General features: G+C 34.0%; 1 protein-coding gene across 4 annotated transcripts in view; it reads right to left on the bottom strand.

Moving 5' to 3' along the window:
- LOC108546580 (Matrix metalloproteinase 1) overlaps window positions 1-19,204 on the bottom strand; it is a 65,447-nt gene extending 46,243 nt beyond the window's left edge. For all 4 annotated transcript variants that reach the window (XM_017898757.1, XM_017898759.1, XM_017898758.1 and 1 more), the window contains exon 1: window positions 18,316-19,204. In XM_017898757.1, coding sequence (XP_017754246.1) covers window positions 18,316-18,444 — 129 coding nt within the window. In that variant the 5' untranslated portion in view covers window positions 18,445-19,204. The remainder of the gene's footprint in view (window positions 1-18,315) is intronic.
- Between the last annotated feature and the right edge of the window lie 274 nt (window positions 19,205-19,478).

Below are 19,478 nucleotides of genomic sequence, written 5' to 3'. Positions count from 1 at the left end.
GAAAAAAAAAAAAAAAAAAAAATGGCGCGTTTCTTTGAAATTAGTTACGTAGGATGGTAAAGGAAATTTTGGATTCGTTCTGTTCCTGCGTTAACCGTTAGCACTTTGCAATATCGAGTTCTCGGAATTTTAGCAGGAATATCGAATTTTAACGTGACACTTTTTCAACTGCGTGGAGGAGAATTTATATCTGTGATGTGAGGTGTTAAAAAATTACTATAATTCGAACACTTTATGTGTGGTCTATAGGTCCTCAAGGACCTTAATTTTAATATTTATGATAGTCATATTTCATAGTATTTTCTATTCCTATTTTCTAATTTCCATTTATCAATTCTCAATTTTCTCATTTTTCATTTTATTTCCTATTTCTTGTTTTCCAATTTCCACTTTGCATTTTCATATTTTCCCAATTTATTCGTGTCCTTAGTTTCTCCTATTTTATAATATGCACAGTATAAAAAAATGGTTGAAAAAAACGGTTAAAAAAAAATTAATATGGTAAAATAATTATCATATAATGAACCATACTTTAACTTTCCCATCAAACTCCATACTTTCGCTATATACAGTAATAGGAATTCCCAAAAACAGTTTCGTCACCCAGCAAACTGATAACTAATCAATTGCACATATGCCTAAAATAAACGAAAATTTCATTAATTAGTTTAAATTCTACGCAACAATTGTCGCTACCATAATCGACTTATAAGCAACATACGTATGACACGAGAGCCACGATCGCTCTTCCTCTTTTCTCGGTCAGCAGTGTTTATATTTAAAAGCTGAAGGTTACTGACCTACGACCCCGGTTACGATATAAAGGCGGTGTCGCAATCGGTGTTCGACGTCCACTGAAAAAAAGAGCCGATAAAATGACGTGAGTCATCGGTTCGCTTTGCAAAAAGTCGCTGATTCAACGACTCCGGAAATGGTTCTCACACGTATCAATCACAAAGGAAGCTGATCCAAACGTGCATCGAACCATTTTTTCTTCTTCTTGTATATCGTCTAGATCCCGTCTATCGATGTCAGTAGATGCAAATAAGGCTTACCGAGAACGGTAATAGTGACATCATGATGAGGAGCTGCACTATGTGGGTGACGATATGGATCAGGGGGTGATTAAGTGTTCTCGATGAAAGTCTTCTAATGGGGAATGATTCTTCATCAATTAAAATAGAACTCTTTGTTGCTTGCCTGGAATAAATGGGAACGTGCCATTTTTGTGGAGTCTTGGTTGAATATAGCGTTGCAGAAGGTTTCTTAACGTAGACAGAGTGATCATCTAAAGGGAAGTTGATATTATTATGTAGTTTATGTATGAGGCTCTTGGAAAAGTGGGATACGTGACTAAGTATCTGACTTGAGAAAATTATATTTGAAGCTTCTGTGATTGGCAGTTGATTTGCTCGTGTGTGGGAAAAGAATTACATTTGAAAACAAATATATTGTAAGATTTATAAGCAAATAGACCACTTCGTACCACTTTCTAATATTGTATAATAGTGAAACATATCAGTACAATGGATTATAAATAAGAACTGGAGATTTATCTTATCGAGATGAGATAGTGGATTAGAAACTTATTTAACAAAATATTTTAGATAGATATATACAAATATTCTGTATCTACTCATTATGATTTTTAATAGACAAATATACTTGATAGTATATTTGAAGTTGTCAAGAAATTACAGACTAGAATAAAGTATATAGGTATCCACAAAATTAAATTACCCTTCTATCGTCATAATATTTGATTCTATATATTATCTATTAAAAAATTTCCAATATACATATATATACCATAAAATATGTACTTTATCTTTAGTTACAGTTGTCAGAAAAATATAACCTATGTACACCTCAAAAATTCCTTCACGGTTACTCTCTTCTTAATATTATTAATTCTCTAAAGTATCAGCTCCCAATGTATTAACAGCAGACAAACATACCACGAACAAAATAAATTCACTATAAAATTAACAGAAATTTTACACTGGATAAAAGCACCTCTATATTATTTCTACACCATTAATAACCAAACACTTGATGCAACGTGGTATTTTTCCACTGAATCCTAATAGCATATCATACTATATTTAAACAGTTCTTTATCACAAGGAAAATAATAATTGACCGTGTGTTATCGCGTGCTTCTTTTCCCATCGTTAATCACTGAACGATTTCAGTCTCAGTAATCTCGTATAAGGTTGAACTGTGAGATGTAAATATTATATATAGTATAAGTATATTCATAGAAGACGCAAACAAGTTCGTGGAAAAGGAAACTCGCTCTGTGTTCATCCACTATCGGTGCAATCTTCCAAGTTCACTACATTGCGTAACGCGAACGCATGTTCCCCGTGTCACGTTGCAGAAAGACACGCATTGGTGCAAAAATCGCTGCGGCAGCCATATTCGGTAATTCGAGACTGATCACGTGGAACCACGGTAGTCAAGTTCTACGGCGCGAACTTTGATATACGCATTTTTACGTATGGTACTTGTAAATAAGATAGCTGAAAAATTATTTACAGTCGAATACCGTTGGTCTTACTAATGATATCTCCTTCGTGGTAATTTTATTTATCGAATTCCACGATTACGAGTTATTTCACGATAATCCTTTTTTCTTTATTTTACCTGGTACACAATCTTCGTATTTAAATATAGCAAATCATATGGTAGAGTATTGAACTTTAATTTTGGTCCAATAATTATATCTTTATATTGCAAATTTGGAGTTCACAGTGTTGATAGAAGTGATACATGTGTATATCACATCAATATTGAAGTTATTAGCGATAGCTTTGGTCTGATTCTGTTTAATTATATTTTTTCACAAAGTTTGGTTACTTTTAGACAGTTGAAGATATTTTCTTATCAGTTTTATGACCTTAGTATAATATTTGCGTTTAGTTTTTATTTATGTTTGATATTTTGAGTTTGATGTCTTCTGCATTTATAGGATAGGTTATCTGGTTGATATTATTTAAGTGCAATAAGTTGGAGATTGGTAGGATCTTACTAATAAGTATTTATAAAATTGTAATAAATGATTCTTAATTGTCTGACTGTTGTTATGATAACTATCAAATTCTATACCAGCCATATCACTTTGAAAAATTCTCACTTAGTGTTCAAAGAAATATAACTTCATTAATAATATCATTTACTTAGTAACCTAACCTCATTTCATAAACCTAACCTATTCAAGGACTACTCACTGCAAGGTATAACTGATATGGCTGACCCAGTGACTATGTTTCAATACACAGTGCCAATCCTCATAGAGATTGTTACTTTTCTTCTTCAAATTTTTATTCTACTCAGATTTTCCATAATAAATTGTACTTTAATACCGATAGACCTATAACTAATATCCACTGGTAGACATCACAGGGGTCTATAGGTAACTTCTGACAACCCAGATCTCCTCACAAAAGTGTTTTCCACTTAATACAAGATGGACATAACCTCGTAATAATATTACTGTCTATATTTCAGAGCTGAAAACCTATTATTGTTATAGACATATCTGCCATTGCAAGAGTGACATAGTAAATGTGACAATGTTTCATCACCTGATGGTCATTCTACGTTGTGGTATAGCAATCACCAATGCAACAGAGCTTTAAGTCCTGTAAATCAACATTAAAATCCGGAAATGAAGCGGTTCAATCGCGACCAAGCGCATCTCTGACGAACTCGCGTCAGCTCACGTCGATGAACGTGATTCAGCAGCTGTGCTGAACATTTCTCCGGGTGGCTGTCGCATTTGCGCAATGACGCGATTACGGTTCTGCGCCTAATTAGCCGTTCAAGGCACGTCGGGTAATGATCATGCGCGATTAGTAATTGTAATAAGCGGTTGCCAAGAGCGTTGCTATCTTTGCATTGGCAAGCATCTTCCGCGAAGCCTGATAAGACACGGAAGGCGTTTTCGTGAGTTAGACAGCCTATGCGTTTCTTGACATTACTGAATATCAGTCTGTCTATCTTGTTGACGTCTGAACGATGGCATGGATTGTCTCGATGCATACTGGGCTATTGGTTTAGTTAACCTATATATGGTTTAGTCTGGTAGGCCTTTGTGGGGCTATAGACTAGGTCTGGGTCTAATCTGAGATTCTCAAAAGCTTTGTAATAGAAGATTTTAATTATCCTCAGTTTATTTCAATATCTTTGTTTCCCTTTTTCTTTTGAATTTTTCATATATTGCTTCAATTTTGTAGAATTTTTGGAAAATTATTTCTTCTATTTTTAAAATTAACTATGCATCCTTGGTTATCTAGATTGTGAATTATTTAATGGAGAAAGAGAATTAGAGGAGACATTGCTAATTGATATGACAAATTTTAATACTCGTGTATAATAAATATTTTTCTCAAATAAATTATAAAGTGGATTATTTAAATAATATTATCATTTATATTTTTAATAAATAATTATTCGTTTATAGTATCTGATAAATTAAATTATATATTATGAATATAATTGACATTTTACACTCGTTTAATTCTTTGTTTTTAAACCTTACGTACAAGAAGCAGAATTGATTAGATTTGAAGAATAATTCTACGATTCTAGCTTCTATTTGCGATAGTGTTTCTAGTATTCAAGTAATCCAGTAAATCATCCTTTATTCCATTTTCAGTGACATCGTGTGTGTCCACAAGTATCGGAGATTGGACAAACGATGCATTCGTAATTGTGCATTTCTGTTTCTTTTTATCGATAAAGACGAGATAAGACGGTATCTTTCCCTTTCTTGAACTTTTTGAAGGAATCGATCCGTGAGTCGTTCAATTATAGCGCTGAAAACGGAATTCAGATGAGGCTTTAATTGGTATGCGTAGGCAGATTAGAAGAATGCGATTAGGATTCAGCAGGCAAATTTTGAATTAACTTCTTTCCTCTTCCTATTCCACTGTATTGGGACATAAATACTTAGCCTCTTGGCAATCTAGACCTCTCTTTGCAACTCCCCTATCTCTCACAGAATTTTGGACACTAATTTTTATGAAAATTAATATAAAATTACACAGATTTTTCATTATACCTCTTCATCTATCTTAAAAAGGTTAAAGAACCTGGGTTAATCATTTTTTAAAAAATAAATTCAAATTGACAATCCTTCTATAATACCTCCATATCTATATATTACAAATTACAAATTAAATTTCGCGATATTTATGTACCTACATATATCATACACAGAGAAGTAGTATACAAATAGCATACTATAGTATACTACAAAAATAGTATAAAAATTAATAACGAAATAATAAAAATAGTATAAAAATATGCTATAGAAATAGTATAAAATTAATATAGAACCAAAGAACTTTTATTTTTCCAAAATATTTCCTCATGACAGTCCTATGCCTAAATTAGATACCCAAGGGAAATACAAAAATATATTACCATAAAATATACCATAAAAAGTTCAAAAATATCGAGTAATAATTTCCATTCCACAAAACTAAATCCAAAGTTTTATTCTCAGCTACCAAATCTATCCTCTTAATTTTCATCGAACGAGCAATCTGAAATCCACTGATTCCCAACCTGTAACACCCCAAAATACTCACAGCGACAAGCTTCGAAGCATCCAACCACCTGTGACTTCGACTGACCAAGAAGTAAATCCAAATTTACATGTACTATATCTTCAGAGCGATCGCGAATCGAGCTAATTGCCCCGATTGAGTCTCACCCGGTGAAAGAGCCTGTCATCCAGCCAGGAGCGACAGAGACAGGCAAGTGTCAAGCACCAGACAAGACGTATACGTAAAAGAGCGAACGATCGCTGGATCGAGCGACGATGAGAATATCTATGGGGCGATCGTTAATATTCCGATGACGGTCGGATCGTGTTCAGACTGCGAATCCGCCACGACGAAGGCCAACACTCGCGATCCTGAGCCCTGTGTATTTCCGTGTCGAGGCACATACATTATTTACCATTTCCTAGTATGATCCGCCAGCGAGAGACAGAGACGCGATCACTTGGCACCTTGCCCGGGTGCCGAACGAATCTTTATCCCTCTGATGATCATCCCTTCAGTGAGATCGGCAACAACAAAGCCGCCATCTTGATTCACGAGCGCCACTAGAGGGGTACTAGAGTCTCTGGGATGTGAGTTTTTAGGATTTTGATGATTAGATGAGATTGATGAGATTTTTATGAGATTTGAACGATTTTAAGTTCCGAATTTTTGGAATTACTTAATAGTTTTTTGGTTTGGAAATAATTTGTTGCATGTGGTACTTTTTGAACTGTGTATTTCTTTTCTTTTTATTTTAGGTTATCTTTATGATAAATTCTATTGAAATGATGGCTCTTTTTTGAATGAAAGGTTTGAAAAATAGCAGGGATTCCTAGTTAGAGTAAGATTAGTTAGGTTAGGTTTAATTTTTGGAATTACTTAATAGTCTTTTGTTTGGAAATGATTTGTTGGGTAGGGGTAGCTGGAATAATGGTACTTTCTTGAATGAGATGTTTAGAAAAATAAGATTTACTTTTCGAAAAAAGGAATGTTACTTTTTGTATTACGTATTTCTTTTCTTCTTATTTTAGGTTATCTTTATGATAATTTCAATTGAAATAATGGCACTTTTTTGAATGAAAGGTTTGAAAATTAGCAGGGATTCCTATTTAAAGTAAGATTGGTTAGGTTAGGTTAGGTTTAATTTTTGGAATTACGTAATAGTTTTCTCTTGGGAAATGATTTGTTGGGCAGGGGTAGCTGGAATAATGGTACTTTCTTGAATGAGATGTTTAGAAAAATAAGATTTACTTTTCGAAAAAAGGAATGTTACTTTTTGTATTACGTATTTCTTTTCTTCTTATTTTAGGTTATCTTTATGACATGTTCAATTGAAATAATGGCACTTTTTTGAATGAAAGGTTTGAAAAATAGTAGGGGCTTCTAATTAAAGTAAGATTGGCTTTTTGAAAGAAGAAATTACTTTCCTTTATATTTTATCAAAAGTTACTCAAAATAATACTACTTTTTTATAGATATGAAAGAAATTGTTTTGAAGATTGTCTATTTGACTTCTTTTTTAAAATAAAATCGATCCTTTGGAGAAAGAAATACTAATTTTAAAATCACAAAATAATGGAGTCTTTTTCAATATTAAATAATTCTATAAAAAAATGAAAAATAGTGTCTCGTTAGACAATATTAGTTTTATTTATTAATCACTTTGAAAAGTAATTTGTGAAGGTATAATTGGATTTTAGTATAGAATTTTTCATAGCAATTACAGCATGTTTTTCTTACATCTTTGTAAAATTTTTTGACGGAACTATACTACGTCTCTGTCTCTCTCGAATACCGAGTTGGCTAAGGACCTTGCCAACTCATAAATCGTTATCTTGGTACACAGTAACATTATTTGCTCCAGTATTTGTCAAGCATGATTTCGATTTCGATACTACACCAGTGTTTTACACCGAGCCATAATTGCGTGGCAAAAATTAGACTGAATATTTGCGACTAGCATTTCAACATTTTCTGAGAACCGATGACGTATAAAAGATACTCTATCTATATTTGCTGAATCACTAGCTAAAAAATCGCCGATAAATATTAACCAAAATAGATAATATTAAATAATATAAAATTTTTTGCTATTAATACGTCTCCATGACTCCGATTACTCGTTATTACTCGATACACAATAGCCGAATGATTTCTTGATGCTGCTAGACGATGTCCAACCTCAGAATCATCTGCTTTATCTCAAGGATTTATTCAACTTTCGATTCGATCATAAACCTCGTTAACACGGTAGAATCTTCAGCTACTCGTGCTTGAAATACTTAAAAATGCAAGACACGCGGGGCGCCGAGATTTATTAGTGTCGTTTAGCTCCTGTTCTACTGGAGAAACAGTGAAGAAACCATAATTTTTCGAACGGAGGTGTACATGGAATTTAATACTAATTTTCAAAATTCTGTTTGCCTCTTTCCTCTTATTTTTGTTCAATTGTATGTTAAATATTTATTATAATCACCATAATAATCACTATTATTTAGTATTAATATTGTTCTAACATTAGGATCATTAATCTTTAATATGTATACATATACCTAAATATAGTATAGTGATTAAAATGATATGATAAAGGTACCCAATTTTCAAAATCCTGTTTGCCTTTTTCCTCTTATTTTTGTTAAATCGTATATTAAATATTTATTATAATCACTATAATAATCACTATTATTTAGTATTAATATTGTTCTAACATTAGGATCATTAACCTTTAATATGTATAAATATTCCTAAATATAGTATAGTGATTAAAGTGATATGATAAAGATAAATATATATTTATATATCACAGCCAATATTAATTTTTCCAAAAATTATATATATATACCTAACATCATAAATAACATAATCATTATGCATAATAATATTATTGACCATTAACCATTTTTTGGTAATATAATAAATTCCCATTTCGATCAATATTCAATATCAATTGACCAATATTAATATTTCCAAAAATTATATACATACCTAGTATTATAAATAACATAATCATTATGCATAATAATATTACTGACCATTAACCATTTTGTGGTAATATAATAAATTCCCATTTCCATATAATGCAATATCAATAGTCCCAAAAATTACATATAGTATATGTGCAATAATAACATTACTAATATTCCATATTTCCATAAATACATTCCACTTCGATGAAAGCCAATATCAATATCCCCAATGATGCCAGCAGGAACAAAAATCTTCGATCAATATCAACAACCTTTAATAACAAAATACCTACCACCAATAAATCCTCTCACGATAGAGCCACGTTCCCATAAATCCTGTCGCGACCCCATTCACACGTGTTCTCTAATTATTCAGAGGATAGACCAACGATCACGATCTGGTCCCAAGTAACGATGAATGGCCATTTTTGCCCCAATAATTAACCCATCGCGGAGTAGAATGGCGCGTCCGAAGCACGTGTAAGGGTGCACATGTCGTCTCTGAAATTTTCTTACCGTAACACGTCGTCGCGACGCTGAAACGGTGCTTGGTCATGCTGCTGCTTGCTTGACTTGGCGCATTGCCAGGGACATAAATTCGCGTCAATTACGGGGCAGGATCGCAGCGCAAAGTATTATGTCCCACGTGTAGAGCGATGTGTCACGGTTGCACTGGAGAGAGTATAATAATTATCGAATAAATTAGCGATCGCTCGGGCAATTGAGTTTCTTCCTGGACAATCGATCACGTTTATCGCGTTCGTGGGGGCCTGGACGTGGGTGATGGCTCGTGGATATTTACGGCGAAAGCAAAGCTTCGCTCATATTATATGGGTAAAAAGTTACAGAATAATAAGACTTATTATATTGTTCAACGAAAAGCGTAAACCTACGAAAGAGGTACTAACTAAGGAATACACTGCTTGAGAGTAATTCTTGCTTTGATTGTTTCTGAACCATCGTATACGTTTTGTTTTCGGAGTATAACAAATGCAGATTGTCGTAAACGTGACAAGCGAATGCAAATTGACGTGTAAGACATCCATACAAGCAAAAAAGGTCCTCATCATCGTGAGGGCGAGAGTCAAGTGACTAACTTAGAAACTCGCATTATCGCGGGGCCAGCGCTCAAGCGACAGACCCAGAAACCCGCGTTTTCACGGGACCGGCGCTCAATGTGTTGATATACCTACTTTAGAAATTCGCAGGCCCACCTCAGACCTTAGTTTCTTACATAGTATTATTAATGGTAAGGTTAACTGTCCAGAGCTGCTAGCCCTATTAAATTTTAACATTCCCACAAGATATACTAGAAATCCATTGCTCTTTATGACCTCCGTTTACAGTCATTCACCACCTGATTCTATAACTAGAATCTGCAACTTGGCAAACCGTTTCTTTACCAAAGTTAACTTTTTTCTAATAATATTGTCAATTCAAAATTGTCAATTAGGGATGGATTGGAAGGAATAGCTGTTTTGTTATCTGACGGAGTTGATGCAGTTGGGCTTCAATTTAGCAGAAAACGGTGATGTCGGAGATTATTTGATTTTTGCTAGGATAGTGAGAGTATTTTAAACGTTTTAGGATGGTTTCAGCTGAATTTTTCAGGATACCTAAATTTTGCGGCGAAGTTTATATAACGAAGTTGGAGAAGATTGCTTGGATGATGAGGTTTCGTGAAGAATTGCTTTTCGAAGTTCATGTTGCAGATTACTTGATTTTTGCTATGATAGTGAGGGTATTTTAAACGTTTTAGGATGGTTTCAGCTGAATTTTTCAGGATACCTAAATTTTGCGGCGAAGTTTATATAACGAAGTTGGAGAAGATTGCTGGGATGATGAGGTTTCGTGAAGAATTGCTTTGTGAGGTTGATGTAATACTATCTTGAGTCAATCCACCCAAAATCCGATCCTACATGAATGAATATGAAGTTGTCGAGGAAGAGCGAATATTTAACTCTTTGATTGCCACGCCGAAATCACTTGTTCCGCTTAGGAGGCCACGGGAGTGGCCTTATCCAAAGGATATTATGGTAAAATAATAATAAATTGGTGATATAAGATAACATGGAGCGATTTATCTTATTGGCAGTCACTTGTGACCACCGATAGCGCCTTGGTAACGGTTGACAGTCAAGTAACTGTCAATTTTCGTTCAATTTTTACAATTCTTAGAAGTTCAAGCGCTCCAGTCACCAATGACCACCATGGCGTCACAGGAGATACCGTGGCCTGTCATATATGATAAACGTGGCAGTCAAAGTGTTAACACATTGTGTACCGCTCACGAGTTTTCTCGTGTTTCGCGCGCCATCTGTTATGGGCCTTAGATGTCAACGCACTGTCTTGTCGAAACGTGTGGTCCCTGGTGTATGGCTTAGAAATTTCTATGCGATACGCAATGTATTAAGAGTGACACTGAGAGTGACAGAGAGAAAGAGAGAGAGAAAAGAATTTTCTAGAAAGTGTCAATAATTTTTTTGTTTAAAATAGTTTATTGCGAGTTGTTTTCATTATTTAAATATTTTCATCTAAATATACCAATGTGTTAACTGTTGAAAAACGTAGAAGATATTGGTATCCATTTCCATCCGCAGAAACCGTGACCGGTCATATATGACCAACATGACAGTCAAAGTGTCAATATCTTTTTGTATACTGGAAAATGTAGAATTAATTTCAGATTTAATGGAAAAGAGGAATTTAAAATTGCTGTTTTAATTTATAGTCGGTGAAAGGGGAATGAATATTGTAATTCGATTAAAGAGAGAGATTAATTGGATTTATTTTACACTTTTAAAAATTAATTTGAATAAATTATTATAATAGATGTTGGAGGAATTCGTGATTATTTAGGAGCAAAGTATTTTTTGGTGTAAAATAATCAGCTGTATGTTTTTAAAAATATATTTAAATAATTATAATTTAATATTTTATTGGAGTGTTTGATAATGTAATGTAATTTGCAAATGTAATTGTAATTATGTTGATTGTGAAAGTAATTATTATGGAATTTGAGGAATATAATTGAGTGAGATTTTTGAGGTTTTGAATCGTGTGTGGAAAGATTCGAGTTTTCTATAATGGGAAGCTATAAAAGGATAAGTGCGCGACGGCGTGTCTGATTGAAGTAAGTATGATTCTACTGCCTACGTTCCTGACTCTTACTACTTGCAACAAGCGTTTAGCCTAGTTTTCACTCGCGACACAGCAATTTGAGTACAAGCAAGACTCGGTGTTCGACATTATCGTTCCAATCGAAACATCTGAGGAACATTATTCGTGTTCACCCTTTTTCTCTTCCTTTTTTCCGATTGTAAAATTACTACAACGGAGTATCACACTTTTCTGTTGGAATTACAGAATTTTTAGAAAATAAGAATTCTTTGAACATACAGTTTATTAATATTCAAATATTTTTCGCTTTTATTAGCATTATAGGTGTTATCTTATTGCATACATTTTCTTTTTTAATAGCAATTTTCATCTTTTTAATGTCGTGTTTGATACTTGAATTACGATTCAGGTTTTTACTTTTATAATTATTGGGAAAAAATGTATTTAAATAGAAATGTAATTATACATGTCACAATTTTCATATTATTATTATTTAGATATAAATAATAATGTTTAGACTTTGGATTGAAAAATTAAATTTTTGTTTGATACATAGAGGACGAAGATATGAATTTTTCTACACCTTAAAAATTTCTTATAGAATTATTGTCAAAGCTGGTAACAACAAATTTAAGCAACCAGATAATTTGGATTTAAATTTGCATTATTTTCCATTATTCAATAGATATGCAAATGAAAAATGCTAATGTCAAAATGCAATGTAAAAAGATAGTGACTTGACTAAGTACTAGAGATAATCTCGTTTACAAGGAATCTATAATCATTTAAGATTTCAGGTGAAGGTGCTCGAATGACTTTTGAAATTAACCACGTTGTATATTTCCTTTATCTATTTCCCAATAGTAAAAAAGAGACTATACTTGTGGAAGCATAAATGCTTGGAAAAAATGAACAAATGAATAATTTATCTAGAGTAAAAATCTGCTTTTGAGATAATTTAACGTGAGAGTCATCGAATAATTTCCTTCTCATTGTAGTATTATTTTGTTACTTGTAATTATTATTTAAATATAAATGAATATTAACTATATCATAATATAATTAACTGTATTATAACTATATTATAACTATTGTTACTAGGTATTATTTTATTTAATAATTTACAAATCACACTTATGTCTGCAACCTAATATTCTAAAAATTAAATTAAAAAACCAGATTGCAATTAATTTAGAATTAGGAATGAGTATGAAGAGCTTCAAGTTCTTTCTTTCTTGTTATTTTATTATTAAATATAACTAATACTATTTTATAATTTAAAATATTAAAATTTAATACTCAAATTTATCTATAACCCAATTATGATAATTCAGAATAAAAAGTACAAGTGGAAATCATTCTTTTTTCATATTTTTTTATCTAAATTATCTTGATACAATTTTGGATAATATTGACTTTTCTTTGGCGAAGATTATGCGAATTTCTAGGTCGTAGACTATATAACATAGGAAACAGTTATGAATATACTTAATATTAAAATAAAAATGTGATTGAACCCTACAATTACATTTTTACTTCGATATATATTCATTACAATTTTATTTACTATCTTCAAAAATTAAAAATTCACGTATTACCTCGGAAAAGCAAGTAATAATTTAATTAGCACCAGCCAAGATATGAACCAGTCTCGAGACACACCCTGTCGACACATGTGTGGAAACACGTGGCCGAGCAAAGCGCGTCCCTCCTTCGATTTATCGATGCATGCACCGATCAATTGCGAACAAAGAATCGATGAAACGTAATCGAGGGCGTGAGATCGGTCTGGTTGTTCACGCGTCGCGAACCTTGGAGATAAAGCTGCCAGCATTTGTATTTACCGGGACAGATAATTACGTCATTATCGTGTTCCGAGATTGCTTAAGCGACGCGCACGAAATCGCCTCTTTACAACCGCGATTTCAATGACCGTCGTTCGGCCAAGGTGCTATTATCAGCTTTATCTGGCAGATCTCTGTTATTCGGCTCAATTACAAACCGAAATACGAAGCTTAAGGTGGAGGATTCACCGTAAGATAGAGGTCTTTTCCGACTATTATCATTAAGATTAAACAGAAAGTCGAAAAATTTGTGAAAACGATATTGTGCAAACAATATAACACGCGTAGTAAGAAGAAAATTCTATGGTTGTATCAGTAAAATTAGAAAATATATGTACGATATTCACGATATTCGTTTAGTGGAGATATGAGCCGTGGTGGCGCTAGTGAGTTAAGTGGGAAATCGTCTTAGGACTGCTGAATCGCTTGCTCGTGAAAGGCTTAGTAATTATATTATAAAATTATACATTATCATAAGTATTATTGTATTATTACTATAGTATCACTATATAGTATCGTATCGTAGTATAGTATAGTATAGTATCACTGTAACAGTATAGTTTTTTCTATATACTATATACTATAGTATATCATATTCTTTATACTGGATTATATTATATAAATTAAATTCTGATATGTAAGATACTATGGGTGTCCCAAAATTTAGGCAAGAAGTAATTTTAATACAAAACTCAGGATTTAATTAAAAATTGTAAATATTGTTCAACAATAAAAACGCGTTGTTCTTTCATGTAACACACAATTTTGAATAATCCTGAGCTGTCAGCTGTCACGCTGTCTTTTGTTTTCGTTGACAAGATTTTACCACACAAATGGTACAAAATTCAAATCATCCGTGAATTTTGAGACACCCTATAGTATCTTACATATCAAAATCTAATTTATATAACATAATCCAATATAAGGAATATAACATACTATATCATACCGCAGAAAATATAGTGCATGTGATAATGTATAATTATATAATATAATTATTAACGCTTTCACGAGCAAGTCCTAAGACGATTTGCCATTTAACTCACTAGCGCCACCACGATTCATATCTCCAATAAATGAATATAATTAAAATAATATATAGTACATTAAATTCTTTGTCCTAGATTATAGTATATAAATTAAACTATAATATAGTATTTGCTCAGATGAGAACTGTTTGTAAGAATCACAAGGTAAAATTTGATAGGATCATGCTGATGAATTTATTGAGAATTTGGAATTACGCTTAATCCCAATAACTGGATCAGTATGGGACCTAAATTTAAAAGTTTTGTTCGATCACTATGGAACCTAAAACGAGCTAAGTAAAAACCTAAGCTTATTTTCAGATTTAGCTCAAAGTACACGATATTTTGTATCAGATATCACTGAAATCTAGGGAGTCTCTTTGACGATATTTATTTTCATACATATTCTAGAATACCTGAACGAATTACACAATAATTTCATCACTCATCATCAAGGATGTACACAGTTACATAATCATCACACGAACTCAATATTTTAGCATCGCTTTTTGACAAATTGAAACTCAAACTGTAGAATCCAAAGGAAAAGAAAGCTCAAAATTTTCATTATTTTTGACAAGTACAAGTATAAATTCATTAATTCCAGTTAAATGATCGACTACTGTATTCCTACATCTCTCAACAGCAGGTCGCTCACGATCTTTGCACCTATGAAAGGAAACATCCAAAACGAACGAAATTATCTTATCTCGTAACTTCGAACTGTGTGCTCAAGTTCTTAGGAAATGTTATTCGCGAAGTAGATAGTCAATATTAACATTCGACAACTTAACATTAACATTGACTCAAGTCCAGGATCTTAGCTCGCTCAAGTAGAAACATTGCCTCATGGTCAGACCAGGACCCTAAAACCTGCCTCTATCTCCTAGACACTTAATTTCATTATCCATATCGACTTTTGATCAAGAGTTCAACAACCTGCCAATTCTGTTAATCTTCTCAATCATCCAACGACCTCGAATTTAATTAAAAAGAAAAAAAAAGAATTAAAATAAATTAAAATAAATTAAAATAAAATCGTAATTCTTTCTGTTTCACTAACAAAAGAACCCGCATAGAAATGTCGAGTTTCCTATGCCGTAACGTACGTATGACACTGCAACAGTCAATGCTGTTCAATGAATCGAAGGTCGAGTGCGAGTCATCGCGCGTAGCTGAACTTTGTCAGCGAAGGTAGCCAGTGACGTCACACTGACCGACCTTATGTCATTACGCTGGAACCGGTCTGAAGTTTTTCCCTTTTCCATGCTGCATACCTGCGAGAATACCTCGGATAGACGAAATTACTTATACGATATTCCTCTCGTGCTATTTGACCTCGTTCCTATCTCAGCATATGCTCGTTGGATGCTTTAGTCTTATCGCGAATGTAGTTGCACAACTGATAATTGGCATTGTTGATGAACAACGGAAGAAACGATGCTTGCTTTGTGAAAGGGTTAGAGTTCGCTGAGAGCTAGGGAATAATTGTTTATAACGTATACAAGAAATTAGTTTCGGTTGGTAAAGTAGATCGCGATGAGGTCGATAATATTAATTTTAATATTATAATTGTACTATAATGGGAAATATACTATAACGGTACTTTAATGGAAATGTTATAACAATTAGGCGAATAAAATTAGGTATCGCGATACCTGGAGGATAATAGTAAGGTAAGACGAGTTGAGGTTATGTTGCAATGGTAATGGGAAATATTCAAATGAATTATTTACTTGCGACGTCAATGGAATAAAATATAAGGAAGCAAGTGGTATTAATAGGTTAACTGACAAGAGTAAAATAAAATTTAATGAAAGATAATATTAACGACATATGCGAGACAAAGTTGGGATAAAGATTAAACTAGTAATACCAGTTATGTAAAATATAATAAATTAAATATATCGAATTTTAATTTGTCTAATCGTAGCGGAAAAAATATCGAGAAAATATTTAAAGCAAACGAAATCGAAAGACACACATAGGAAAAAGGAAATTCACACGAACAATGGAGAATTTTTCTTATTAATTGATAACTAGGTAACTAGGAAAACTGTTTCGTGGGACTCAGTGCTATACTCGAGATATAGCATCGGTGTCCATCGTAATCTGTATATCAGTATCACAGAGATAAACGTATCCCCTGGAATGTTATTCGCGTTGTCAAAAGAAACTCGTACGCGATTATTACTCATTCACGTATGACACACACACACTTGTCCCTGCGCACGCGCGGTACATTTCGCGCGAATCAATTTTCCCGCACGATTAACCGTCTTTATGTAGGTATTTTCCTCTACGCAGTCTCCGCCACCTGGAACTTGTTGCGTTCTACCGTAGCCTCTTATTTTCCAGGAAGAGCAATGAAAATGTTTCCGATCACACCATGCGTGAAACCATTGCGCAATGTCACTTTACTCACTGTCATTCGTTTCGGTTCAGTTCGAATCGACAATATTCCTACTCCAAGGATTTGCCATATTCGTCGTCGAAATGACTTTAGAATTAATATTGTTAATGCTCTGTAGTGCTATACTTCAATCGGTGATTACCTTTTTGCAGAAGTAGGTATTTTCGAAGTTGAATCGACTATAGAATTAATGACACTTTGTAAGGTTAGGAATTTTTCTACTTGAGAAAGTTACTAAAATCGACTTTAGAATTAATATTGTTAATACTCTATAGTGCTACACTTCAATCAGTGATTACTTTTTTGCAGAAATAAGTATTTTTGAAGTTAAATCGACTATAGAATTAATATTAATAACGCTAACACTTTATAGAGCTAAGAATTTCTCTAAAGGAGTTACTAAAATATACTTTAGAATTAATATTATTAATACTCTATAGTACTACACTTCAATCAGTGATTACTTTTTTATAGAACTAGGTATTTTCGAAGTTGAATCGACTATAGAATTAATATTAATGACATTTTATAGGGTTAGGAATGTTTCTATTTGAAAAAGTTATTAAAATCGACTTTAAGATTAATATTGTTAATACTCTATAGTGCTACACTTCAATCAGTGATTACTTTTTTATAGAACTAGGTATTTTCGAAGTTGAATCGACTATAGAATTAATATTAATGACATTTTATAGGGTTAGGAATGTTTCTATTTGAAAAAGTTATTAAAATCGACTTTAAGATTAATATTGTTAATACTCTATAGTGCTACACTTCAATCAGTGATTACTTTTTTATAGAACTAGGTATTTTCGAAGTTGAATCGACTATAGAATTAATATTAATGACATTTTATAGGGTTAGGAATTTTTCTATTTGAAAAAGTTATTAAAATCGACTTTAGAATTAATATTGTTAATGCTCTATAGTGCTACACTTCAATTAGTAATTACTTTTTTGCAGAAGTAGGTATTTTCGAATGAAATATATTGAATATATTAAATTGACCGTAGAATTAATATTAGCAACACTTTACAAGGTTAGGAATTCTTCTATTTGAAAAAGTTACTAAAATCGACTTTAGAATAAATATTGCTAATGCGCTATAATGGTATATTCGAATCGATGACTGAATCAAATTGCTATTCTTTTACAAAGCTAGGCATTCTCACAATCGAATCGACTTTAGAATTATTATTAGTAATACTCTATAACAATACACTCAAACGACCGTTCTTTCGTCGGTCTAGATGCACTCCTAACGAAAACTTGTTAGAAATTCATCACGATCAATTATGATCGACTGATCTTTTTCTATTATACCTATACCGTGGAAAGTCACCTAATTTCACCTGACAAAATGCAAATACTCGTTCTGACACTTACCATTGCCGCAGTCTGTGATATAAGCCCCGGGTTGTCCTCGGAGCTGACGCGGGAAACGACGAACAGCACCGCCAAGAGGACACTTCCGACACATCTTTCCCATCGAAGTATATCATTCCACCTAGCCATCGTTCCTCTGTCTAATATCCTCGAATCAACGTGTCTTTCTCTGTCAAAATCGGTCCGGGGATGGCTGACGATCACCGATGTATCTACTCTCACAAGGCCGTCCCTTCACCCCGTGACACTGACTGCACACACGTGTTTCTTGCTCGTCTCGTGGAAGATCGCAGGATGACGCGATTCCGCGATCCACGTGTCCTCTCGATCGTTCGAGCTTCACCGAAGACTCTGATACTACCTCGGATTCGACCACCTCTAATCTCACTTACTTTCCCGTCGTCGAACGAAAGTTCTAACCTCGCGAGACTCTGCTCTGTCTTGGCGGGAAAACAATCGGGGTCGACCTGTTCCAGGGCAAGTCCGACTCGTTAGCAGGGTCGGTCAGAACCGTTGTCAGAATCGTTGCCACGACACTATCGATTCCCCAACGCTTGGCTTGCCACTGTGCCTCTTTCCACGAAGTCCCAAAGTCTTCTTAACCAAAATCACGCGGGGGCACGCACCTCGCCGAATGTACGGTACTGCGGTCCGTTTCCGCGTTTCGTGTGTCCTGTCGCGCTGATTCGGGACCGCCAATCACCGATCACGATCGACTCGAACTAACGTTCCGAAGATTCGCGACGAGGACGCGGATTCGTTGCAGTGAGAGAGAGAGAGAGAAGAAAGAGTCGAAGGGGAATCGCGATGGACCGTACGGAGGAACGAAGAAGGAACGAGAAGAGGCACGGAGAAAGGACGCGGCCGTACGGGGCACTAGTACCGGAGTCTACCGCCACTCTGAATTACAATCAGTCTGCCACTGACTTTTATTGAGGCCTCCCACCACGCAGCTCGCGACTACCACCATCAACGCTCGCGGCAGCGTACAATGCTACGCAAGTGTGCTTGCCTCTTAACGGACTGTCATAACCGGTGGATCCTTCTCTTTCTACTCTATTTTCCAGCCGTTTGTTCTATCGGTTTTGTTCAAGTGCGGAGAATAGAGGGTAGATAAAGGGATCGGAGAGGTTAACGGCTGTATCGGTTAATCCGAGAGGCAG

This window comes from Eufriesea mexicana, unplaced genomic scaffold (genome assembly GCF_001483705.2).
Source record: "Eufriesea mexicana isolate 0111107269 unplaced genomic scaffold, ASM148370v2 scaffold741, whole genome shotgun sequence".
Taxonomy (NCBI): Eukaryota; Metazoa; Arthropoda; class Insecta; order Hymenoptera; family Apidae; genus Eufriesea; species Eufriesea mexicana.
The sequence above is the reverse complement of the archived record's forward strand: the minus strand, read 5'-3'. Positions and strand labels throughout refer to the sequence as shown.